At 47.2% G+C, this 22,058-nt stretch overlaps 1 protein-coding gene across 1 annotated transcript in view; it reads left to right on the top strand.

Moving 5' to 3' along the window:
* The window catches only part of LOC112236396 (thrombospondin-type laminin G domain and EAR repeat-containing protein-like), a 60,752-nt gene that overhangs the window by 10,685 nt on the left and 28,009 nt on the right, over positions 1-22,058 (top strand). Inside the window, exons 2-8 of the mRNA XM_042306390.1 lie at positions 3,005-3,228; positions 5,319-5,545; positions 5,651-5,741; positions 6,505-6,664; positions 14,654-14,785; positions 15,097-15,329; positions 18,806-18,996. Coding sequence (XP_042162324.1) covers positions 3,005-3,228; positions 5,319-5,545; positions 5,651-5,741; positions 6,505-6,664; positions 14,654-14,785; positions 15,097-15,329; positions 18,806-18,996 — 1,258 coding nt within the window. The remainder of the gene's footprint in view (positions 1-3,004; positions 3,229-5,318; positions 5,546-5,650; positions 5,742-6,504; positions 6,665-14,653; positions 14,786-15,096; positions 15,330-18,805; positions 18,997-22,058) is intronic.

Raw genomic sequence — 22,058 nt, 5'->3', positions numbered from 1 at the left:
TCTATTTCTCTCTCTGTCTCTCTCTTTCACTCTTTCTCTCTCTCTGTCTCTCTATTTCTCTCTCTGTCTCTCTTTCACTCTCTTTCACTCTCTGTCTCTCTCTCTTTCACTCTCTGTCTCTCTCTCTTTCACTCTCTGTCTCTCTCTTTTCACTCTCTGTCTCTCTCTGTCTCTCTCTTTCACTCTCTTTCACTCTCTGTCTCTCTCTTTCACTCTCTGTCTCTCTCTTTCACTCTCTTTCACTCTCTGTCTCTCTCTGTGTCTCTCTATTTCTCTCTCTGTCTCGCTCTTTCACTCTCTTTCACTCTGTCTCTCTCTGTGTCTCTCTATTTCTCTCTCTGTCTCTCTCTCTCTTTCACTCTCTTTCACTCTCTGTGTCTCTCTATTTCTCTCTCTCTCTCTCTCTTTCCTCTCTCTCTCTCTCTTTCACTCTCTTTCACTCTCTGTCTCTCTCTTTCACTCTCTTTCTCTGTCTGTGTCTCTCTATTTCTCTCTCTTTCACTCTCTTTCTCTGTCTGTCTCTCTATTTCTCTCTCTGTCTCTCTCTTTCACTCTCTTTCACTCTCTCTCTCTCTCTGTGTCTCTCTATTTCTCTCTCTTTCACTCTCTTTCTCTGTCTGTCTCTCTATTTCTCTCTCTGTCTCTCTCTTTCACTCTCTTTCACTCTCTGTCTCTCTCTCTTCACTCTCTGTCTCTCTCTCTTTCACTCTCTGTCTCTCTCTCTTTCACTCTCTGTCTCTCTCTGTCTCTCTCTTTCACTCTCTTTCACTCTCTGTCTCTCTCTCTTTCACTCTCTGTCTCTCTCTTTCACTCTCTTTCACTCTCTGTCTCTCTCTGTGTCTCTCTATTTCTCTCTCTGTCTCTCTCTTTCACTCTCTTTCTCTCTCTGTGTCTCTCTATTTCTCTCTCTCTGTGTCTCTCTCTCTTTCACTCTCTTTCACTCTTTCACTCTCTGTCTCTCTCTTTCACTCTCTTTCACTCTCTGTCTCTCTCTTTCACTCTCTTTCTCTCTCTGTGTGTCTCTATTTCTCTCTCTGTCTCTCTCTTTCACTCTCTTTCTCTGTCTGTGTCTCTCTATTTCTCTCTCTGTCTCTCTCTTTCACTCTCTTTCACTCTGTCTCTCTCTTTCACTCTCTTTCTCTGTCTGTGTCTCTCTATTTCTCTCTGTGTGTCTCTCTCTCTCTTTCACTCTCTTTCTCTGTCTGTGTCTCTCTCTATTTCTCTCTGTGTGTCTCTCTCTCTTTCACTCTGTCTCTCTCTTTCACTCTCTGTCTCTGTCTGTCTCTCTATTTCTCTCTCTGTCTGTCTCTCTTTCACTCTCTTTCACTCTCTGTCTCTCTCTTTCACTCTTTCTCTCTCTGTGTCTCTCTATTTCTCTCTCTGTCTCTCTCTTTCACTCTCTTTCTCTCTCTGTGTCTCTCTATTTCTCTCTCTGTCTCTCTCTTTCACTCTTTCTCTCTCTCTGTCTCTCTATTTCTCTCTCTGTCTCTCTTCACTCTCTTTCACTCTCTGTCTCTCTCTCTTTCACTCTCTGTCTCTCTCTCTTTCACTCTCTGTCTCTCTCTCTTTCACTCTCTGTCTCTCTCTGTCTCTCTCTTTCACTCTCTTTCACTCTCTGTCTCTCTCTCTTTCACTCTCTGTCTCTCTCTTTCACTCTCTTTCACTCTGTCTCTCTCTGTGTCTCTCTATTTCTCTCTCTGTCTCGCTCTTTCACTCTCTTTCACTCTGTCTCTCTCTGTGTCTCTCTATTTCTCTCTCTGTCTCTCTCTCTCTTTCACTCTCTTTCACTCTCTGTGTCTCTCTATTTCTCTCTCTCTCTCTCTCTTTCACTCTCTGTCTCTCTCTTTCACTCTCTTTCACTCTCTGTCTCTCTCTTTCACTCTCTTTCTCTGTCTGTGTCTCTCTATTTCTCTCTCTTTCACTCTCTTTCTCTGTCTGTCTCTCTATTTCTCTCTCTGTCTCTCTCTTTCACTCTCTTTCACTCTCTGTCTCTCTCTGTGTCTCTCTATTTCTCTCTCTTTCACTCTCTTTCTCTGTCTGTCTCTCTATTTCTCTCTCTGTCTCTCTCTTTCACTCTCTTTCACTCTCTGTCTCTCTCTGTGTCTCTCTATTTCTCTCTCTTTCACTCTCTTTCTCTGTCTGTGTCTCTCTATTTCTCTCTCTGTGTCTCTCTCTCTCTTTCACTCTGTCTCTCTCTTTCACTCTCTGTCTCTCTCTTTCACTCTCTCTCTCTCTCTGTCTCTCTCTTTCTCTCTCTGTCACTCTCTGTCTCTCTCTTTCACTCTCTTTCTCTGTCTGTGTCTCTCTATTTCTCTCTCTCTGTGTCTCTCTCTCTTTCACTCTCTTTCACTCTCTTTCTCTCTCTATTTCTCTGTTTCTCTCTCTCTATTTCTCTGTTTCTCTCTCTATTTCTCTCTTTGTTTCTCTCTCTCTATTTCTCTCTTTGTTTCTCTCTCTCTTTCTCTCTGTTTCTCTCTCTCTTTCTCTCTTTGTTTCTCTCTCTTTCTCTCTTTGTTTCTCTCTCTATTTCTCTCTTTGTTTCTCTCTCTGTTTCTCTCTCTCACACTCTCTCTCTCTCTATTTCTCTCTCTCTGTTTCTCTCTCTCTGTTCTCTCTCTATCACACTCTCTCTGTGTGTCTCTCTCTCTCTCTCTCTCTCTCTCTCTCTCTCTCTCTCTGTCTCTCTCTCTCTCTCTGTCTCTCTCTCTCTCTCTCTCTCTCTCTAATGATTCCTCCTTTGGCTCACTGAGGTAAGACAAAACTTGAACCCTGGCTCCTCTTCACATAAACAATACTCTGGGCTACATAATTGCGGTCACTTCAACACAGTTATTTAAAACCAAAGTTTGCCTCTCTTCCTTATCTCTGACATGAGTGTTTGTGTTGGTAGATTATCTCCGTAGATTCTCTGATTTGCCCTTGTCTATCCCATCTCTTTATGGGCTGATACAACACTTATACAATCTATATCTAACCTCTTTCCTTCCTCCCTCCCTCCCTGTAGATCTGTTACCTTTGGACTTCCTGTCGCGGGTCTTACCACCTGGCGGGGAGCCCCCCCTGCCTGAAGTGCACATGGTCCAGTCCAGGGGGGCCCGGGGCCTGCAGCTAACCGGCTCTCAGGAGGCCCTCAGCTTCCCCGCTTCGCAGCTCTTCACCAACTGTGACCACTTCCCTTCTGAGTTCTCCTTCGTGGTCACGCTCAAGATCCCACGCCTTGCCAACAAGGTGAGGAAGACAACATGACGACAGAAACCACGACGACAGAAACCATGACGACAGAAACCAGTTCTAATATAGTTCTAATATACACTCTGCAGCATTAGGACATATGTAATAATATAGTTCTAATATACACTCTGCAGCATTAGGACATATGTAATAATATAGTTCTAATATACACTCTGCAGCATTAGGACATTTGTAATAATATAGTTCTAATACACACTCTGCAGCATTAGGACATATGTAATGATTATGTGGATTATAATTCATGGATATTGTTTTGTAGTGGTTGATATGTTTTTCATTAGTGTGTCAAATCTGACAAATGTGAAGTCTGACATTATAACATTGACAAACTTTAAAGCCTTTTAAACCTCTAATAAACTACAAGTTTGCATTTCCTTCTGTGCTGGACAATTCTCAGCAACAAAAGAGTGGTCAATTTAAGATCCTACATCTTTAAGTTTGAAAATGAAATATTTGAATGATCTGTCTGTCCCTCAGTGTGTCCTGGATGTCCTGTTGGTCAGTGTCTGTCTCTCAATGTGTCCTGGATGTCCTGTTGGTCAGTGTCTGTCCCTCAGTGTGTCCTGGATGGACCTGTCCTGTTGGTCAGTGTCTGTCCCTCAGTGTGTCCTGGATGGACCTGTCCTGTTGGTCAGTGTCTGTCCCTCAGTGTGTCCTGGATGTACCTGTCCTGTTGATCAGTGTCTGTCCCTCAGTGTGTCCTGGATGGACCTGTCCTGTTGGTCAGTGTCTGTCCCTCAGTGTGTCCTGGATGTACCTGTCCTGTTGATCAGTGTCTGTCCCTCAGTGTGTCCTGGATGGACCTGTCCTGTTGGTCAGTGTCTGTCCCTCAGCGTGTCCTGGATGGACCTGTCCTGTTGGTCAGTGTCTGTCCCTCAGTGTGTCCTGGATGTACCTGTCCTGTTGATCAGTGTCTGTCCCTCAGTGTGTCCTGGATGGACCTGTCCTGTTGGTCAGTGTCTGTCCCTCAGTGTGTCCTGGATGTACCTGTCCTGTTGATCAGTGTCTGTCCCTCAGTGTGTCCTGGATGGACCTGTCCTGTTGGTCAGTGTCTGTCCCTCAGTGTGTCCTGGATGGACCTGTCCTGTTGGTCAGTGTCTGTCCCTCAGTGTGTCCTGGATGTCCTGTTGGTCAGTGTCTGTCCCTCAGTGTGTCCTGGATGTACCTGTCCTGTTGATCAGTGTCTGTCCCTCAGTGTGTCCTGGATGGACCTGTCCTGTTGGTCAGTGTCTGTCCCTCAGTGTGTCCTGGATGGACCTGTCCTGTTGGTCAGTGTCTGTCCCTCAGTGTGTCCTGGATGTCCTGTTGGTCAGTGTCTGTCCCTCAGTGTGTCCTGGATGTACCTGTCCTGTTGATCAGTGTCTGTCCCTCAGTGTGTCCTGGATGTCCTGTTGGTCAGTGTCTGTCCCTCAGTGTGTCCTGGATGTACCTGTCCTGTTGGTCAGTGTCTGTCCCTCAGTGTGTCCTGGATGGACCTGTCCTGTTGATCAGTGTCTGTCCCTCAGTGTGTCCTGGATGTCCTGTTGGTCAGTGTCTGTCCCTCAGTGTGTCCTGGATGTCCTGTTGGTCAGTGTCTGTCCCTCAGTGTGTCCTGGATGGACCTGTCCTGTTGATCAGTGTCTGTCCCTCAGTGTGTCCTGGATGTACCTGTCCTGTTTGTCAGTGTCTGTCCCTCAGTGTGTCCTGGATGTCCTGTTGGTCAGTGTCTGTCCCTCAGTGTGTCCTGGATGTACCTGTCCTGTTGATCAGTGTCTGTCCCTCAGTGTGTCCTGGATGGACCTGTCCTGTTGGTCAGTGTCTGTCCCTCAGTGTGTCCTGGATGGACCTGTCCTGTTGATCAGTGTCTGTCCCTCAGTGTGTCCTGGATGGACCTGTCCTGTTGGTCAGTGTCTGTCCCTCAGTGTGTCCTGGATGGACCTGTCCTGTTGGTCAGTGTCTGTCCCTCAGTGTGTCCTGGATGTACCTGTCCTGTTGGTCAGTGTCTGTCCCTCAGTGTGTCCTGGATGGACCTGTCCTGTTGTTTGTGTCTCTCCTTCATACTGCATGTCCTGTCTCCTGTCCTCCAGAGGAACGAGTACATCTTCTCGTTGGTGGAGGAGGAGTCAGACCGGCTGCTGATTGGTCTACTTGTCTCTCAGGAGAGGCTCCACTTTTTGTTCCAGGGCCCGACAGTCAAGAAACGGATCACGTTTAGGGCGGTGCGGCTGGCGGACAACCACTGGCACACAGTGGTGTTGGCCGTCACCGGGCGCTATGCTACACTCAGAGTGGACTGCGGTATGGCCCTGGAGCTGTGAGTCTCTCACACACACACACACACACACACACACACACACACACACACACACACACACACACACACACACACTACGACACCCTTGTTTTTGTTCTCCCCCAGGGTCTATGAGAAGCCTTTCCCCAGTGATCTCTGCACTGCCCACTCCAGGTTCTACATCGGCAGCAGGAGGCGATGGAAAGGACTGTTCTCTGTGAGTTTCCCTCTTCGATGTCCTCCTGCATGCTTTAAGTCTGGTCCCCAGAGTCTCTCTTCGTTGTCCTCCTGCATGCTTTAAGTCTGGTCCCCAGAGTCTGTCTTCGCTGTCCTCCTGCATGCTTTAAGTCTGGTCCCCAGAGTCTGTCTTCGCTGTCCTCCTGCATGCTTTAAGTCTGGTCCCCAGAGTCTGTCTTCGTTGTCCTCCTGCATGCTTTAAGTCTGGTCCCCAGAGTCTGTCTTCGTTGTCCTCCTGCATGCTTTAAGTCTGGTCCCCAGAGTCTGTCTTCGTTGTCCTCCTGCATGCTTTAAGTCTGGTCCCCAGAGTCTGTCTTCGTTGTCCTCCTGCATGCTTTAAGTCTGGTCCCCAGAGTCTGTCTTCGTTGTCCTCCTGCATGCTTTAAGTCTGGTCCCCAGAGTCTGTCTTCGTTGTCCTCCTGCATGCTTTAAGTCTGGTCCCCAGAGTCTGTCTTCGTTGTCCTCCTGCATGCTTTAAGTCTGGTCCCCAGAGTCTGTCTTCGTTGTCCTCCTGCATGCTTTAAGTCTGGTCCCCAGAGTCTGTCTTCGTTGTCCTCCTGCATGCTTTAAGTCTGGTCCCCAGAGTCTGTTGGATTCCGACCTGAGTTCATTCCTTTTTTTATGCACTTTTCTCTTTACTCGTATTCTGATCTCGGCAGGGAACATTACCCATTACTAACGGCTCTCTCTATAATAGGGTATGCTACACATGGTCTGTTACTAACTCTCCCTCTCTCTCTCAGGGTCTGCTGCGACAGCTGGTTCTGTTGCCTGGGTCAGATGCTACCTCCCGAGTTTGTCCCTCTTCAGACCCCAGACTGGCAGTCCTCTCTGTCCCTCAGGCCCTGCTCACCATGCCCATCACACCCACTGGGAACGACATAGTCCCCCTGTATCCTTACGGTGAGTAGAGATGATACACTACCCTCTGTATCATTGCAGTGAGTAGAGATGATATACTACCCTCTATCCTTTTGTCTCCTTATGGTGAATAGAGATGATACACTACCCTCTATCCTCTGTATCCTTATGGTGAGTAGAGATGATACACTACCCTCTATCCTCTGTATCCTTATGGTGAGTAGAGATGATATACTACCATCTACCCTCTGTATCATTATGGTGAGTAGAGATGATATACTACCCTCTATCCTCTGTATCCTTATGGTGAGGAGAGATGATATACTACCATCTACCCTCTGTATCATTATGGTGAGTAGAGATGATACACTACCCTCTATCCTCTGTATCCTTATGGTGAGTAGAGATGATATACTACCCTCTATCCTCTGTCTCCTTATGGTGAGTAGAGATGATATACTACCCTCTATCCTCTGTCTCCTTATGGTGAGTAGAGATGATATACTACCCTCTATCCTCTGTCTCCTAATGGTGAGTAGAGATGATATACTATCCTCTGTCTCCTTATGGTGAGTAGAGATGATATACTACCCTCTATCCTCTGTCTCCTTATGGTGAGTAGAGATGATATACTACCCTCTATCCTCTGTATCCTTATGGTGAGTAGAGATGATACACTATCCTCTGTCTCCTTATGGTGAGTAGAGATGATATACTACCATCTACCCTCTGTATCATTATGGTGAGTAGAGATGATACACTACCCTCTATCCTCTGTCTCCTTATGGTGAGTAGAGATGATACACTACCCTCTATCCTCTGTATCATTATGGTGAGTAGAGATGATATACTATCCTCTGTCTCCTAATGGTGAGTAGAGATGATATACTATCCTCTGTCTCCTTATGGTGAGTAGAGATGATATACTATCCTCTGTCTCCTAATGGTGAGTAGAGATGATATACTATCCTCTGTCTCCTTATGGTGAGTAGAGATGATATACTACCCTCTATCCTCTGTCTCCTTATGGTGAGTAGAGATGATATACTACCCTCTATCCTCTGTCTCCTTATGGTGAGTAGAGATGATATACTACCCTCTATCCTCTGTCTCCTTATGGTGAGTAGAGATGATATACTACCCTCTATCCTCTGTCTCCTTATGGTGAGTAGAGATGATATACTATCCTCTATCCTCTGTCTCCTTATGGTGAGTAGAGATGATATACTATCCTCTATCCTCTGTATCATTACGGTGAGTAGAGATGATATACTATCCTCTGTCTCCTTATGGTGAGTAGAGATGATATACTACCCTCTATCCTCTGTATCCTTATGGTGAGTAGAGATGATATACTACCCTCTATCCTCTGTCTACTTATGGTGAGTAGAGATGATATACTACCCTCTATCCTCTGTCTCCTTATGATGAGTAGAGATGATATACTACCCTCTATCCTCTGTCTCCTTATGGTGAGTAGAGATGATACACTATCCTCTGTCTCCTTATGGTGAGGAGAGATGATATACTACCATCTACCCTCTGTATCATTATGGTGAGTAGAGATGATATACTACCCTCTATCCTCTGTATCATTATGGTGAGTAGAGATGATATACTACCCTCTATCCTCTGTCTCCTTATGATGAGTAGAGATGATATACTACCCTCTATCCTCTGTCTCCTTATGGTGAGTAGAGATGATACACTATCCTCTGTCTCCTTATGGTGAGGAGCGATGATATACTACCATCTACCCTCTGTATCATTATGGTGAGTAGAGATGATACACTACCCTCTATCCTCTGTATCATTATGGTGAGTAGAGATGATACACTATCCTCTGTCTCCTTATGGTGAGGAGAGATGATATACTACCCTCTATCCTCTGTCTCCTTATGGTGAGTAGAGATGATACACTATCCTCTGTATCCTTATGGTGAGGAGAGATGATATACTACCATCTACCCTCTGTATCATTATGGTGAGTAGAGATGATACACTACCCTCTATCCTCTGTCTCCTAATGGTGAGTAGAGATGATATACTACCCTCTATCCTCTGTATCATTATGGTGAGTAGAGATGATATACTACCCTCTATCCTCTGTATCATTATGGTGAGTAGAGATGATACACTATCCTCTGTCTCCTAATGGTGAGTAGAGATGATATACTACCCTCTATCCTCTGTATCATTATGGTGAGTAGAGATGATATACTACCCTCTATCCTCTGTCTCCTTATGGTGAGTAGAGATGGTACACTACCCTCTATCCTCTGTATCATTATGGTGAATAGAGATGATACACTACCCTCTATCCTCTGTCTCCTTATGGTGAGTAGAGATGATATACTACCCTCTATCCTCTGTATCCTTATGGTGAGTAGAGATGATATACTACCCTCTATCCTCTGTCTCCTTATGATGAGTAGAGATGATATACTACCCTCTATCCTCTGTATCATTATGGTGAGTAGAGATGATATACTATCCTCTGTCTCCTTATGGTGAGGAGCGATGATATACTACCATCTACCCTCTGTATCATTATGGTGAGTAGAGATGATACACTACCCTCTATCCTCTGTATCATTATGGTGAGTAGAGATGATATACTACCCTCTATCCTCTGTCTCCTTATGGTGAGTAGAGATGATATACTATCCTCTGTCTCCTTATGGTGAGTAGAGATGATATACTATCCTCTGTCTCCTTATGGTGAGTAGAGATGATATACTACCCTCTATCCTCTGTCTCCTTATGGTGAGTAGAGATGATACACTACCCTCTATCTTCTGTCTCCTTATGATGAGTAGAGATGATATACTATCCTCTATCCTCTTTATCATTACGGTGAGTAGACCTGTGGACAGTTTTGCGTTGAGCTCTCTAAAACAATCACAATCATCCTGGCGGATGATTATCTCTGTCCCACCATGACTGGCTGGGTTTGGATTTGTTTTATGGCTGTAAATAGTTGTGTTGTGATGGTATGGTGAACAGGGTAACTGTATCTGTGAGTTGAGTCAGTGGTTGTGACAGTGATGTAGGGTCGGGTGTTTCATGTGTCTCTCTGTGAAAACACAGGGATGGGACCGTCTTGTTGTGTATACTGCCGTTCTCCTGATAGACATGGGGGAGGCTCAAATTACCTATTCCATAGATACAGTGCATTCTGAAAGTATTCAGACCCCTTGACTTTTAACACATTTTGTTACGTTACAGCCTTGTTCTAAACCGGATTAAATAACCCCCCCCTCATCAATCTACACACAATACTTCATCATGGCATAGCAACATTTAAAAAAAAAAACATTTTAGCAAAATTATTCAAAATAAAAACTGAAATATCACATTTACATAGGTATTCAGGCCCTTTACTTAGTACTTTGTTGAAGCACCTTTGGTAGTGATTACAGCCTCGAGTCTTCTTGGGTATGACGCTACAAACCTGGCACACCTGTATTTGGGGAGTTTCCCTCTCTTCTCTGCAGATCCTCTCAAGCTCTGTCAGGTTGATGGGGAGCGTTGCTGCACAGATATTTTCAGGTCTCTACAGAGATGTTCAATCGGGTTCAAGTCCGAGCTCTGGCTGAGCCACTCAAGGACATTTAGAGACTTGTCCCCCGAATCCACTTGTCTTGGCTGTGTGCTTAAGGTCGTTGTCCTGTTAGATTGGGGAGAAGGTTCACCGTCCGAGGTCCTGAGCGTTCTGTAGCACGTTTCCATCAAGGATCTCTGTACTTTGCTCCGTTTATCTTTCCTGACTAGTCTCACAGTCTCTGCCGCTGAGGCCACTGTGTTCTTGGGGACCTTCAATGCTGCAGAAATGTTTTGGTACCTTTCCCCAGATCTGTGCCTCGACACAATTCCGTCTCAGAGCTCTACGAACAATTCCTTCGACCTCATGGCTTGGTTTTTGCTCTGACATGAACTGTCAACTGTGGGACCTTATATAGACAGGTGTGTGCCTTTCCAAATCATGTCCAATCAATTGAATTTACCACAGGTGGACTCCGATCAAGTTGTAGAAACATCTCAAGGAGGATCAATGGAAACAGGATGCACCTGAGCTCAATTTCAAGTCTCATAGCAAACAGTCTGAATACTTCTGTAAATAAGTTATTTCTGTTTTTCATTTTATACATTTCCAAACATTTCTAAAAATCTGTTTTCACTTTGTCATTATGGGGTTTTGTGTGTAGATTGATGATGAAATAAGGCTGTAACGTAATTTTCTTTGGGGGGGGGGGTCAAAGGGTCTGAATACTTTAGGAATGCACTGTATTTGGGCAGTAACTATAGGGCTTTGGTAAAAAAGCAGGGCACTATTTATTGAATATTGTGTCGTTTGGGACCCAGGCATTGTGCCGGCTTAACAGAATGAAGACTATGAGAACGTTACTCTACGTGACGTCAGCTATCGGATCCAAAACTAAACGATACATGGATCCATCACTAGTTGTGTATTTAAGATCTCATTTGTTTGCTTCACACTTTTTGATCCAAGCTAAACACTGCATTCAGACAGCTTGACTGATGTGTCTGGTCGTCCTCTGAGTGTGAAATCTGGCATTGAATTACGTACTTATCGTTTTACTGCTGACAAACATTCATCATTAGTGATTCAGTGTGGGTTTTTGGCACCTCTTACTGCCTTGGCAGAACAATGAATCGTCTTTGTGAAAGGGCGTAGATTTAGATTTTGGAAGCTCCTCGGCTCAACTGCTGCTAGCAAATCAAGACGTCAACGTAAAACAGTCAGCAGGTTTAGTCGTAGCAGGACCACTGTGGAAATAAGACTCCAGGCTTGATGGTGGTTTTATAGTCCATCATTGTTTATCTATGTAATGTCTCCGTGTGGAGCAGTCTACCACTACTGTTACTTAGTCAATTAAATCAATCAATGTTTTTACACCTCTCAGGTTGGATAAACTTGAATTAATAGATATATAACTTCATTGGCTAGGACATCTCAATATTGGTGAGGAGCTGTCAATACACATCAATATTGGTAAGGAGTTGTCAATACATCTCTATATTGGTTAGGAGTTGTCAATACACATCAATATTGGTAAGGAGTTGTCAATACACCTCAATATTGGTTAGGAGTTGTCAATACACATCAATATTGGTTAGGAGTTGTCAATACACCTCAATATTGGTTAGGAGTTGTCAATACACATCAATATTGGTAAGGAGTTGTCAATACACCTCAATATTGGTTAGGAGTTGTCAATACACATCAATATTGGTTAGGAGTTGTCAATACACCTCAATATTGGTTAGGAGTTGTCAATACACATCAATATTGGTAAGGAGTTGTCAATACACCTCAATATTGGTAAGGAGTTGTCAATACATCTCAATATTGGTTAGGAGTTGTCAATACACCTCAATATTGGTTAGGAGTTGTCAATACACCTCAATATTGGTAAGGAGTTGTCAATACACCTCAATATCAATACACCTCAACTCACTGCCTTCCTGAAGACAAACAATGTATACGAAATGCTTCAGTCTGGTTTTAGACCCCATCATAGTACTGAGACGGCACTTGTGAAGGTGGTAAATTACATTTTAATGGCATCGGACCGAGGCTCTGCATCTGTCCTCGTGCTCCTAGACCTTAGTGCCGCTTTTGATACCATCGATCACCACATTCTTTTGGAGAGATTGGAAACCCAAATTGGCCTACACGGACAAGTTCTGGCCTGGTTTAGATCTTATCTGTCGGAAAGATATCAGTTTGTCTCTGTGAATGGTTTGTCCTCTGACAAATCAACTGTAAATTTCGGTGTTCCTCAAGGTTCCGTTTTAGGACCACTATTGTTCTCACTATATATTTTACCTCTTGGGGATGTTATTCGAAAACATAATGTAAACTTTCACTGCTATGCGGATGACACACAGCTGTACATTTCAATGAAACATGGTGAAGCCCCAAAATTGCCCTCGCTAGAAGCATGTGTTTCAGACATAAGGAAGTGGATGGCTGCAAACTTTCTACTATTAAACTCGGACAAAACAGAGATGCTTGTTCTAGGTCCCAAGAAACAAAGAGATATTCTGTTGAATCTGACAATTAATCTTAATGGTTGTACAGTCGTCTCAAATAAAACTGTGAAGGACCTCGGCGTTACTCTGGACCCTGATCTCTCTTTTGAAGAACATATCAAGACCATTTCAAGGACATCTTTTTTCCATCTACGTAACATTGCAAAAATCAGAAACTTTCTGTCCAAAAATGATGCAGAAAAATTAATCCATGCTTTTGTCACTTCTAGGTTAGACTACTGCAATGCTCTATTTTCCGGCTACCCGGATAAAGCACTAAATAAACTTCAGTTAGTGCTAAATACGGCTGCTAGAATCCTGACTAGAACCAAAAAATTTGATCATATTACTCCAGTGCTAGCCTCTCTACACTGGCTTCCTGTCAAAGCAAGGGCTGATTTCAAGGTTTTACTGCTAACCTACAAAGCATTACATGGGCTTGCTCCTACCTATCTCTCTGATTTGGTCCTGCCGTACATACCTACACGTACGCTACGGTCACAAGACGCAGGCCTCCTAATTGTCCCTAGAATTTCTAAGCAAACAGCTGGAGGCAGGGCTTTCTCCTATAGAGCTCCATTTTTATGGAACGGTCTGCCTACCCATGTCAGAGACGCAAACTCGGTCTCAACCTTTAAGTCTTTACTGAAGACTCATCTCTTCAGTGGGTCATATGATTGAGTGTAGTCTGGCCCAGGAGTGGGAAGGTGAACGGAAAGGCTCTGGAGCAACGAACCGCCCTTGCTGTCTCTGCCTGGCCGGTTCCCCTCTTTCCACTGGGATTCTCTGCCTCTAACCCTATTACAGGGGCTGGGTCACTGGCTTACTGGGGCTCTCTCATGCCGTCCCTGGAGGGGGTGCGTCACCTGAGTGGGTTGATTCACTGTTGTGGTCATCCTGTCTGGGTTGGCGCCCCCTTGGGTTGTGCCGTGGCGGAGATCTTTGTGGGCTATACTCAGCCTTGTCTCAGGATGGTAAGTTGGTGGTTGAAGATATCCCTCTAGTGGTGTGGGGCTGTGCTTTGGCAAAGTGGGTGGGGTTATATCCTTCCTGTTTGGCCCTGTCCGGGGTGACCTCGGATGGGGCCACAGTGTCTCCTGACCCCTCCTGTCTCAGCCTCCAGTATTTATGCTGCAGTAGTTTATGTGTCGGGGGCTGGGGTCAGTTTGTTATATCTGGAGTACTTCTCCTGTCCTATTCGGTGTCCTGTGTGAATCTAAGTGTGCGTTCTCTAATTCTCTCCTTCTCTCTTTCTTTCTCTCTCTCGGAGGACCTGAGCCCTAGGACCTGAGCTCCAGGACTACCTGACATGATGACTCCTTGCTGTCCCCAGTCCACCTGGCCATGCTGCTGTTCCAGTTTCAACTGACCTGAGCCCTAGGACCATGCCCCAGGACTACCTGACATGATGACTCCTTGCTGTCCCCAGTCCACCTGGCCATGCTGCTGCTCCAGTTTCAACTTCCACCTGACTGTTCTGCCTTATTATTATTCGACCATGCTGGTCATTTATGAACATTTGAACATCTTGGCCATGTTCTGTTATAATCTCCACCCGGCACAGCCAGAAGAGGACTGGCCACCCCACATAGCCTGGTTCCTCTCTAGGTTTCTTCCTAGGTTTTGGCCTTTCTAGGGAGTTTTTCCTAGCCACCGTGCTTCTACACCTGCATTGCTTGCTGTTTGGGGTTTTAGGCTGGGTTTCTGTACAGCACTTTGAGATATCAGCTGATGTACGAAGGGCTATATAAATAAATTTGATTTGATTTGATTTGATTTTGAATATTGGTGAGGAGCTGTCAATACACCTCAATATTGGTGAGGAGTTGTCAATACATCTCAATATTGTTTCCCCATACATCTAGTCACCAGACATGTACGACAATTGAATAGGATCATCAGGATCAATTCAATTCCATTTACTTCAATTGAAATGAAATTCGACTCAATGCTCTCTCTCCTCCGTAACAGAGGCAGAAGTGTTCATAACCCCGGGGACCCAGCCTCCCTGTGCCAAGGCAGAGGAGGGCCAGCTGTGGTTTAACACACTGAAGAAAGGCTTGTTCCTGTGTGATGGACGGCTGTGGATGCCTCTGCTGCAAGGTGAGATTTTTGTGTCTGACTGAAGTAATACATTTCAGACCAGGAGTTAACATCCCTGGTTCTGCAGTGCCACAGGCATTGTCATGGTTTGGATTGTAATGGGAGACCAGGTGTGAAGAATTTAGCCAACTATGTTTGGTGAGGTGATTGGTGGAACCAGAGGTTGGTAGTTTGGCTCTGGTACTCCAGGACCAGGGTAACCTCTTCCTGGTCGAAATGTTGTCTTGTGTTCAGGAATAATCACTTATTCTATAGCCTAGATGCATCAGTGACAACCGACCAACTAAATAACGCTAGTCTCTAATGCACAGAGAAAGAGCGTCTGGACTATGTTGAAGACTACCAAGACCTTTACACCAACTCAGAGACGTTCGACATCGAGGTGTTCCACATCCCCTCCCAAGGACTGTTCGCTGCCACAGCCAATCGCGAGACCAACCCGGGCTCTGGAATCTACAAGTGGGTGGATGGGAAGTTTCAAGTGTATCAGAACATCATCACCTATGAAGCACGGGCATGGAAGTACTTCACTGTGGGCAACAAGGTGAGTACCTGTCTATGTATGGTCTATGATCAAAAGTAGTGCACTACAAAACAGAGTAGGGTGCCATTTGGGACGAAGTTCAAGATTTAAAGTCATCTTAATACGACAAGTGACTTGACTTGATCAACTTTCCCAGTGGCCATGGCTGGTTGGATGACATTTCCACCAGTTTAGCTGGATGAAGACTCCTCTGACCTCTGTCTATGAGGGTAATGGGGGGAACATGACACCGGTTGAGTCTTTCTGCTCTCAACAACAGAGACTGCACCCCTAGAGCAAACACAACACAAACCCTGCTAGATGAAGACTCCTCAGACCTCTGTCTATGAGGGTAATGGTGGAACATGACACCGGTCGAGTCTTTCTGCTCTCAACAACAGAGACTGCACCCCTAGAGCAAACACAACACAAACCCTGTGTAATGTCCACAGCTGCTCCCAGTCCCAGGTCTTTGATGTGGTCATGAACCGAGGAAGAGGGAGCTGAAGGCTGCTTGTCGTAAATCACACATGTATAATCACAGAAATGTATTTTGTCTGATGTTTATAATGATGATTTATGACCACCACCTCCCCACTTCCCTTTAGTGTCATCTCACAGTTAATTACAGCTAGGAGTCAGAAGCCGTTTGGTTCTCTGTTCTGTCAATACCTGCTGCAGTGTACTTATCACTGGGGTGTGTCTGAAATGGCACCCTTTTCCCTATATAGTGCACTACTTTTGACCAGAGACCTATGGGCCACGGTCAAAAGTAGTGCACTATGTAGGGAATAGGGTGCCATTTTGGACGGACATTAGGTGTTTTCTCACTCACCGTGTTCAACTTGATCGTGTGTTACGTTATATTTGATGTGAAGAAAGATTGTAGTAAACTTGACTGTGAATGAACTGACATTTTACATCAGAAGATGCTCACTATAAAGTACACTGGAATGTATAGCGGACGATTTACGGATCCTGACCAATTCTGCTATTTGTCGAGGGGTTTTTCCGCTGATCTTAACTTTTTTTTGTACATCGTGTCCCATGACCAAAAAGAGCCTCTGGACATCAGAACAGCGTTCATTAACCTCAATTTGTATTAAGATTTCTACTTCAATGAGTCAGTGGCACAGGACGTGCTGCTCACCCAGGACCAGGCCCTAATCTCCGACACTCAACAGAGAAAGAGACGCCGATATAGAGGCTGACGTGCTGCTCACCCAGGGCCCTAATCTCCGACACTATAGAGGCTGACGTAATGCTCACCCAGGACCCTAATCCCCGACACTATAGAGGCTGACATACTGCTCACCCAGGGCCCTAATCTCCGACACTATAGAGGCTGACGTAATGCTCACCCAGGGCCCTAATCCCCGACACTCAACAGAGAAAGAGACGCCGATATAGAGGCTGACGTGCTGCTCACCCAGGGCCCTAATCTCCGACACTATAGAGGCTGACGTAATGCTCACCCAGGACCCTAATCCCCGACACTCAACAGAGAAAGAGACGCCGATATAGAGGCTGACGTGCTGCTCACCCCAGGACCCTAATCCCCGATACTATAGAGGCTGACGTGCTGCTCACCCCAGGACCCTAATCCCCGATACTATAGAGGCTGACGTGCTGCTCACCCTGGGCCCTAATCCCTGACACTCAACAGAGAAAGAGACGCCGATATAGAGGCTGACGTGCTGCTCACCCCAGGACCCTAATCCCCGATACTATAGAGGCTGACATACTGCTCACCCAGGACCCTAATCCCCGACACTCAACAGAGAAAGAGACGCCGATATAGAGACTGACGTGCTGCTCACCCAGGACCCTAATCCCCGATACTATAGAGGCTGACGTGCTGCTCACCCAGGACCCTAATCCCTGACACTCAACAGAGAAAGAGACGCCGATATAGAGGCTGACGTGCTGCTCACACACACATTTTTCCACAGGTTATAAACTGAAAATGACGTCAGCGTTTCCTAAATGTTCTATCTCTTCATGACACTAGTAGAGAGGCCCTATAGTTCTCAAGCCTTCCCTCCTCGCCTGAAGTCAAGGTCAGTCAGTATAAATCAGCATTCTAGACAGTCTGGAGATAGTCCGTCCCTGCCATCTGGAGATAGTTCATTCATTTGTACAAAGGAACAGACCGTCATTGTTACTAAACTCCTGACTATATTATATACAATTGGGAATGGGAGCAAGAGAGAAAATTAATATGTACAGTACATTATAGCATTTGGACTAGTCAGTCCTGATTGAAATGTATACATAATTAGTCATCATTGATAAAAATTCCGTAAGCATTTGACTGTAAGGTCTACTACACCTGTTGTATTCAGCATTTCACTGTGAGGTCTACTACACCTGTTGTATTCAGCATTTCACTGTGAGGTCTACTACACCTGTTGTATTCAGCATTTCACTGTAAGGTCTACTACACCTGTTGTATTCAACATTTCACTGTAAGGTCTACTACACCTGTTGTATTCAGCATTTCACTGTGAGGTCTACTACACCTGTTGTATTCAGCATTTCACAGTAAGGTCTACTACACCTGTTGTATTCAGCATTTCACTGTAAGGTCTACTACACCTGTTGTATTCAGCATTTCACTGTGAGGTCTACTACACCTGTTGTATTCAGCATTTCACTGTGAGGTCTACTACACCTGTTGTATTCAGCATTTCACTGTAAGGTCTACTACACCTGTTGTATTCAGCATTTCACTGTGAGGTCTACTACACCTGTTGTATTCAGCATTTCACTGTGAGGTCTACTACACCTGTTGTATTCAGCATTCCACTGTGAGGTCTACTACACCTGTTGTATTCAGCATTTCACTGTAAGGTCTACTACACCTGTTGTATTCAGCATTTCACTGTGAGGTCTACTACACCTGTTGTATTCAGCATTTCACTGTGAGGTCTACTACACCTGTTGTATTCAGCATTTCACTGTAAGGTCTACTACACCTGTTGTATTCAGCATTTCACTGTAAGGTCTACTACACCTGTTGTATTCAGCATTTCACTGTAAGGTCTACTACACCTGTTGTATTCAGCATTTCACTGTAAGGTCTACTACACCTGTTGTATTCAGCATTTCACTGTAAGGTCTACTACACCTGTTGTATTCAGCATTTCACTGTAAGGTCTACTACACCTGTTGTATTCAGCATTTCACTGTGAGGTCTACTACACCTGTTGTATTCAGCATTTCACTGTAAGGTCTATTACACCTGTTGTATTCAGCATTTCACTGTGAGGTCTACTACACCTGTTGTATTCAGCATTTCACTGTAAGGTCTACTACACCTGTTGTATTCAGCATTTGACTGTAAGGTCTACTACACCTGTTGTATTCAGCATTTCACTGTAAGGTCTACTACACCTGTTGTATTCAGCATTTCACTGTGAGGTCTACTACACCTGTTGTATTCGGCGCATGTGACAAATAAAATTTGATATGATTTGATTGTCCTCCTGTCACAGATGTTCCTAGCAGTGGCTAACTCCAAGGGCCAGCCCGGGCGGGGAGTGGGAGGAGTCAGTGATCTACAAGTGGAGCAGCAGGAAGTTAATGTTTCTACCTTATCAGACCATAGAGACACACAGTGCTCTGGACTGGGAGGCCTTCAGCATACAGGAACAACATTTCCTGGCTGTGGCCAATCACAGACGAGGTAAGGTACCCCAATGGCAAATCACAGAACAGGTCATCTCAGAACTAAATCTTGTATGTGATGGCCAGCTAAGAGACAACAGGCGAGGGTACAATGCAGTCTGTCTGCCAATTACGACTGTGTTGTAAACTTTGGAAGGATTATGGGAGAAAAGGATTTAAATTCCACCAATAATCCCAGGCTAAGATTGTGCTCAGCCAATTACAATACAATGTTTAAAGACCAGTAAGATTTGCCCAACCAAGAATACCTCCCTGACTTCTCTCAGTCCACAGTCTTTCTGCTGGCATCACTGCTCTAACAAGGGGCTGCGGGCTTCTACGTGCTGGCAGAGTGCCGGCTGCTGCAGGTGTACAGGCTGTGCTGATGTGGGGTTGCTCTGATTTAACTGTTAGATGTCTTGTTAGATCCATGAAAAGCGCTCCTTTATGGGTCCTTTATGGGTCTTTTGAGCTTTGATCAATGAAAGACAGGGAACACTATAACTTCACAGGATGGGAAGGGAGAGGTGGAGGGAAGGAGAAGGGGGAGAGGTGGAGGGAAGGAGAAGGGGGAGAGGTGGAGGGAAGGAGAAGGGGGGAGAGGTGGAGGGAAGGAGAAGGGGGAGAGGTGGAGGGAAGGAGAAGGGGGAGAGGTGGAGGGAAGGAGAAGGGGGAGAGGTGGAGGGAAGGAGAAGGGGGAGAGGTGGAGGGAAGGAGAAGGGGGAGAGGTGGAGGGAAGGAGAAGGGGGAGAGGGGGAGGGAAGGAGAAGGGGGAGAGGTGGAGGGAAGGAGAAGGGGGAGAGGTGGAGGGAAGGAGAAGGGGGAGAGGTGGAGGGAAGGAGAAGGGGGAGAGGTGGAGGGAAGGAGAAGGGGGAGAGGTGGAGGGAAGGAGAAGGGGGGAGAGGTGGAGGGAAGGAGAAGGGGGAGAGGTGGAGGGAAGGAGAAGGGGGAGAGGTGGAGGGAAGGAGAAGGGGAGAGGTGGAGGGAAGGAGAAGGGGGAGAGGTGGAGGGAAGGAGAAGGGGGAGAGGTGGAGGGAAGGAGAAGGGGGAGAGGTGGAGGGAAGGAGAAGGGGGAGAGGTGGAGGGAAGGAGAAGGGGGAGAGGTGGAGGGAAGGAGAAGGGGGAGAGGTGGAGGGAAGGAGAAGGGGGAGAGGGGAGGGAAGGAGAAGGGGGAGAGGGGAGGGAAGGGGAGGGAAGGGAAGGGAAGGGAGAGGGGGAGGGAAGGAGGGTTCTAGAGGTGGAGGGAAGGAGGGGTGGAGGGGTCTAGAGGTGGAGGGAAGGAGTGGTGGAGGGAAGGAGGATTCTAGAGGTGGAGGGAAGGAGAGGTGGAGGGAAGGAGAGGTGGAGGGAAGGAGAGGTGGAGGAAAGGAGGGGTGGAGGGAAGGAGGGTTCTAGAGGTGGAGGGGTGGAGGGGTCTAGAGGTGGAGGAAAGGAGAGGTGGAGGGGTCTAGAGGTGGAGGGGTCTAGAGGTGGAGGGAAGGAGAGGTGGAGGGAAGGAGGGGTCTAGAGGGTGAGGGAAGGAGGGAAGGAGGGGTGGAGGGGTCTAGAGGTGGAGGGAAGGAGGGTTCTAGAGGTGGAGGGAAGGAGAGGTGGATGGAAGGAGAGGTGGAGGAAAGGAGGGGTGGAGGGAAGGAGGGTTCTAGAGGTGGAGGGGTGGAGGGGTCTAGAGGTGGAGGAAAGGAGAGGTGGAGGGGTCTAGAGGTGGAGGGGTCTAGAGGTGGAGGGAAGGAGAGGTGGAGGGAAGGAGAAGGGGGAGAGGTGGAGGGAAGGAGAAGGGGGAGAGGTGGAGGGAAGGAGAATGGGGGAGAGGTGGAGGGAAGGAGAAGGGGGAGAGGTGGAGGGAAGGAGAAGGAGAAGGGGGAGAGGTGGAGGGAAGGAGAAGGGGGGAGAGGTGGAGGGAAGGAGAAGGGGGAGAGGTGGAGGGAAGGAGAAGGGGGAGAGGTGGAGGGAAGGAGAATGGGGAGAGGTGGAGGGAAGGAGAAGGGGGAGAGGTGGAGGGAAGGAGAATGGGGGAGAGGTGGAGGGAAGGAGAAGGGGGAGAGGGGGAGGGAAGGAGAAGGGGGAGAGCTGGAGGGAAGGGGAGGGAAGGGAGAGGGGGAGGGAAGGAGGGTTCTAGAGGTGGAGGGAAGGAGGGGTGGAGGGGTCTAGAGGTGGAGGGAAGGAGTGGTGGAGGGAAGGAGGATTCTAGAGGTGGAGGGAAGGAGAGGTGGAGGGAAGGAGAGGTGGAGGAAAGGAGGGGTGGAGGGAAGGAGGGTTCTAGAGGTGGAGGGGTGGAGGGGTCTAGAGGTGGAGGAAAGGAGAGGTGGAGGGGTCTAGAGGTGGAGGGGTCTAGAGGTGGAGGGAAGGATAGGTGGAGGGAAGGAGGGGTCTAGAGGGTGAGGGAAGGAGGGAAGGAGGGGTGGAGGGGTCTAGAGGTGGAGGGAAGGAGGGTTCTAGAGGTGGAGGGAAGGAGAGGTGGATGGAAGGAGAGGTGGAGGAAAGGAGGGGTGGAGGGAAGGAGGGTTCTAGAGGTGGAGGGGTGGAGGGGTCTAGAGGTGGAGGAAAGGAGAGGTGGAGGGGTCTAGAGGTGGAGGGGTCTAGAGGTGGAGGGGTCTAGAGGTGGAGGGGTCTAGAGGTGGAGGGAAGGAGAGGTGGAGGGAAGGAGGGGTCTAGAGGGGGAGGGAAGGAGAGGTGGAGGGAAGGAGAGGTGGAGGGGTCGATAGGTGGAGGGGTCTAGAGGTGGAGGGAAGGGAGAGGTGGAGGGAAGGAGAGGAGAGGTGGAGGGAAGGAGAGGTGGAGGGAGGGAGGGAGAGATGGTGGAGGGAGGGAGAGATGGAGGGAAGGAGAGGGGAGAGGTGGAGGGAAGGAGAGGTGGAGGGGTGGAGGGAAGGGGAGGGAAGGAGAGGTGGAGGGGTGGAGAGGTCTAGAGGGGAAGGGAAGGAGGGGTGGGGAGGGAAAGAGGGGTGGAGAGGTCTAGATGGGGAGGGAAGGAGAGGTGGAGGGGTGGAGGTGTCTAGAGGTGGAGGGAAGGAGGGGTGGAGAGGTCTAGAGGTGGAGGGGTCTAGAGGTGGAGGGGTGGAGGGGTCTAGAGGGGGAGGGGTG

The sequence above is a fragment of the Oncorhynchus tshawytscha genome, linkage group LG26 (genome assembly GCF_018296145.1).
Source record: "Oncorhynchus tshawytscha isolate Ot180627B linkage group LG26, Otsh_v2.0, whole genome shotgun sequence".
NCBI classification, from domain to species: Eukaryota; Metazoa; Chordata; class Actinopteri; order Salmoniformes; family Salmonidae; genus Oncorhynchus; species Oncorhynchus tshawytscha.
The sequence above is the reverse complement of the archived record's forward strand: the minus strand, read 5'-3'. Positions and strand labels throughout refer to the sequence as shown.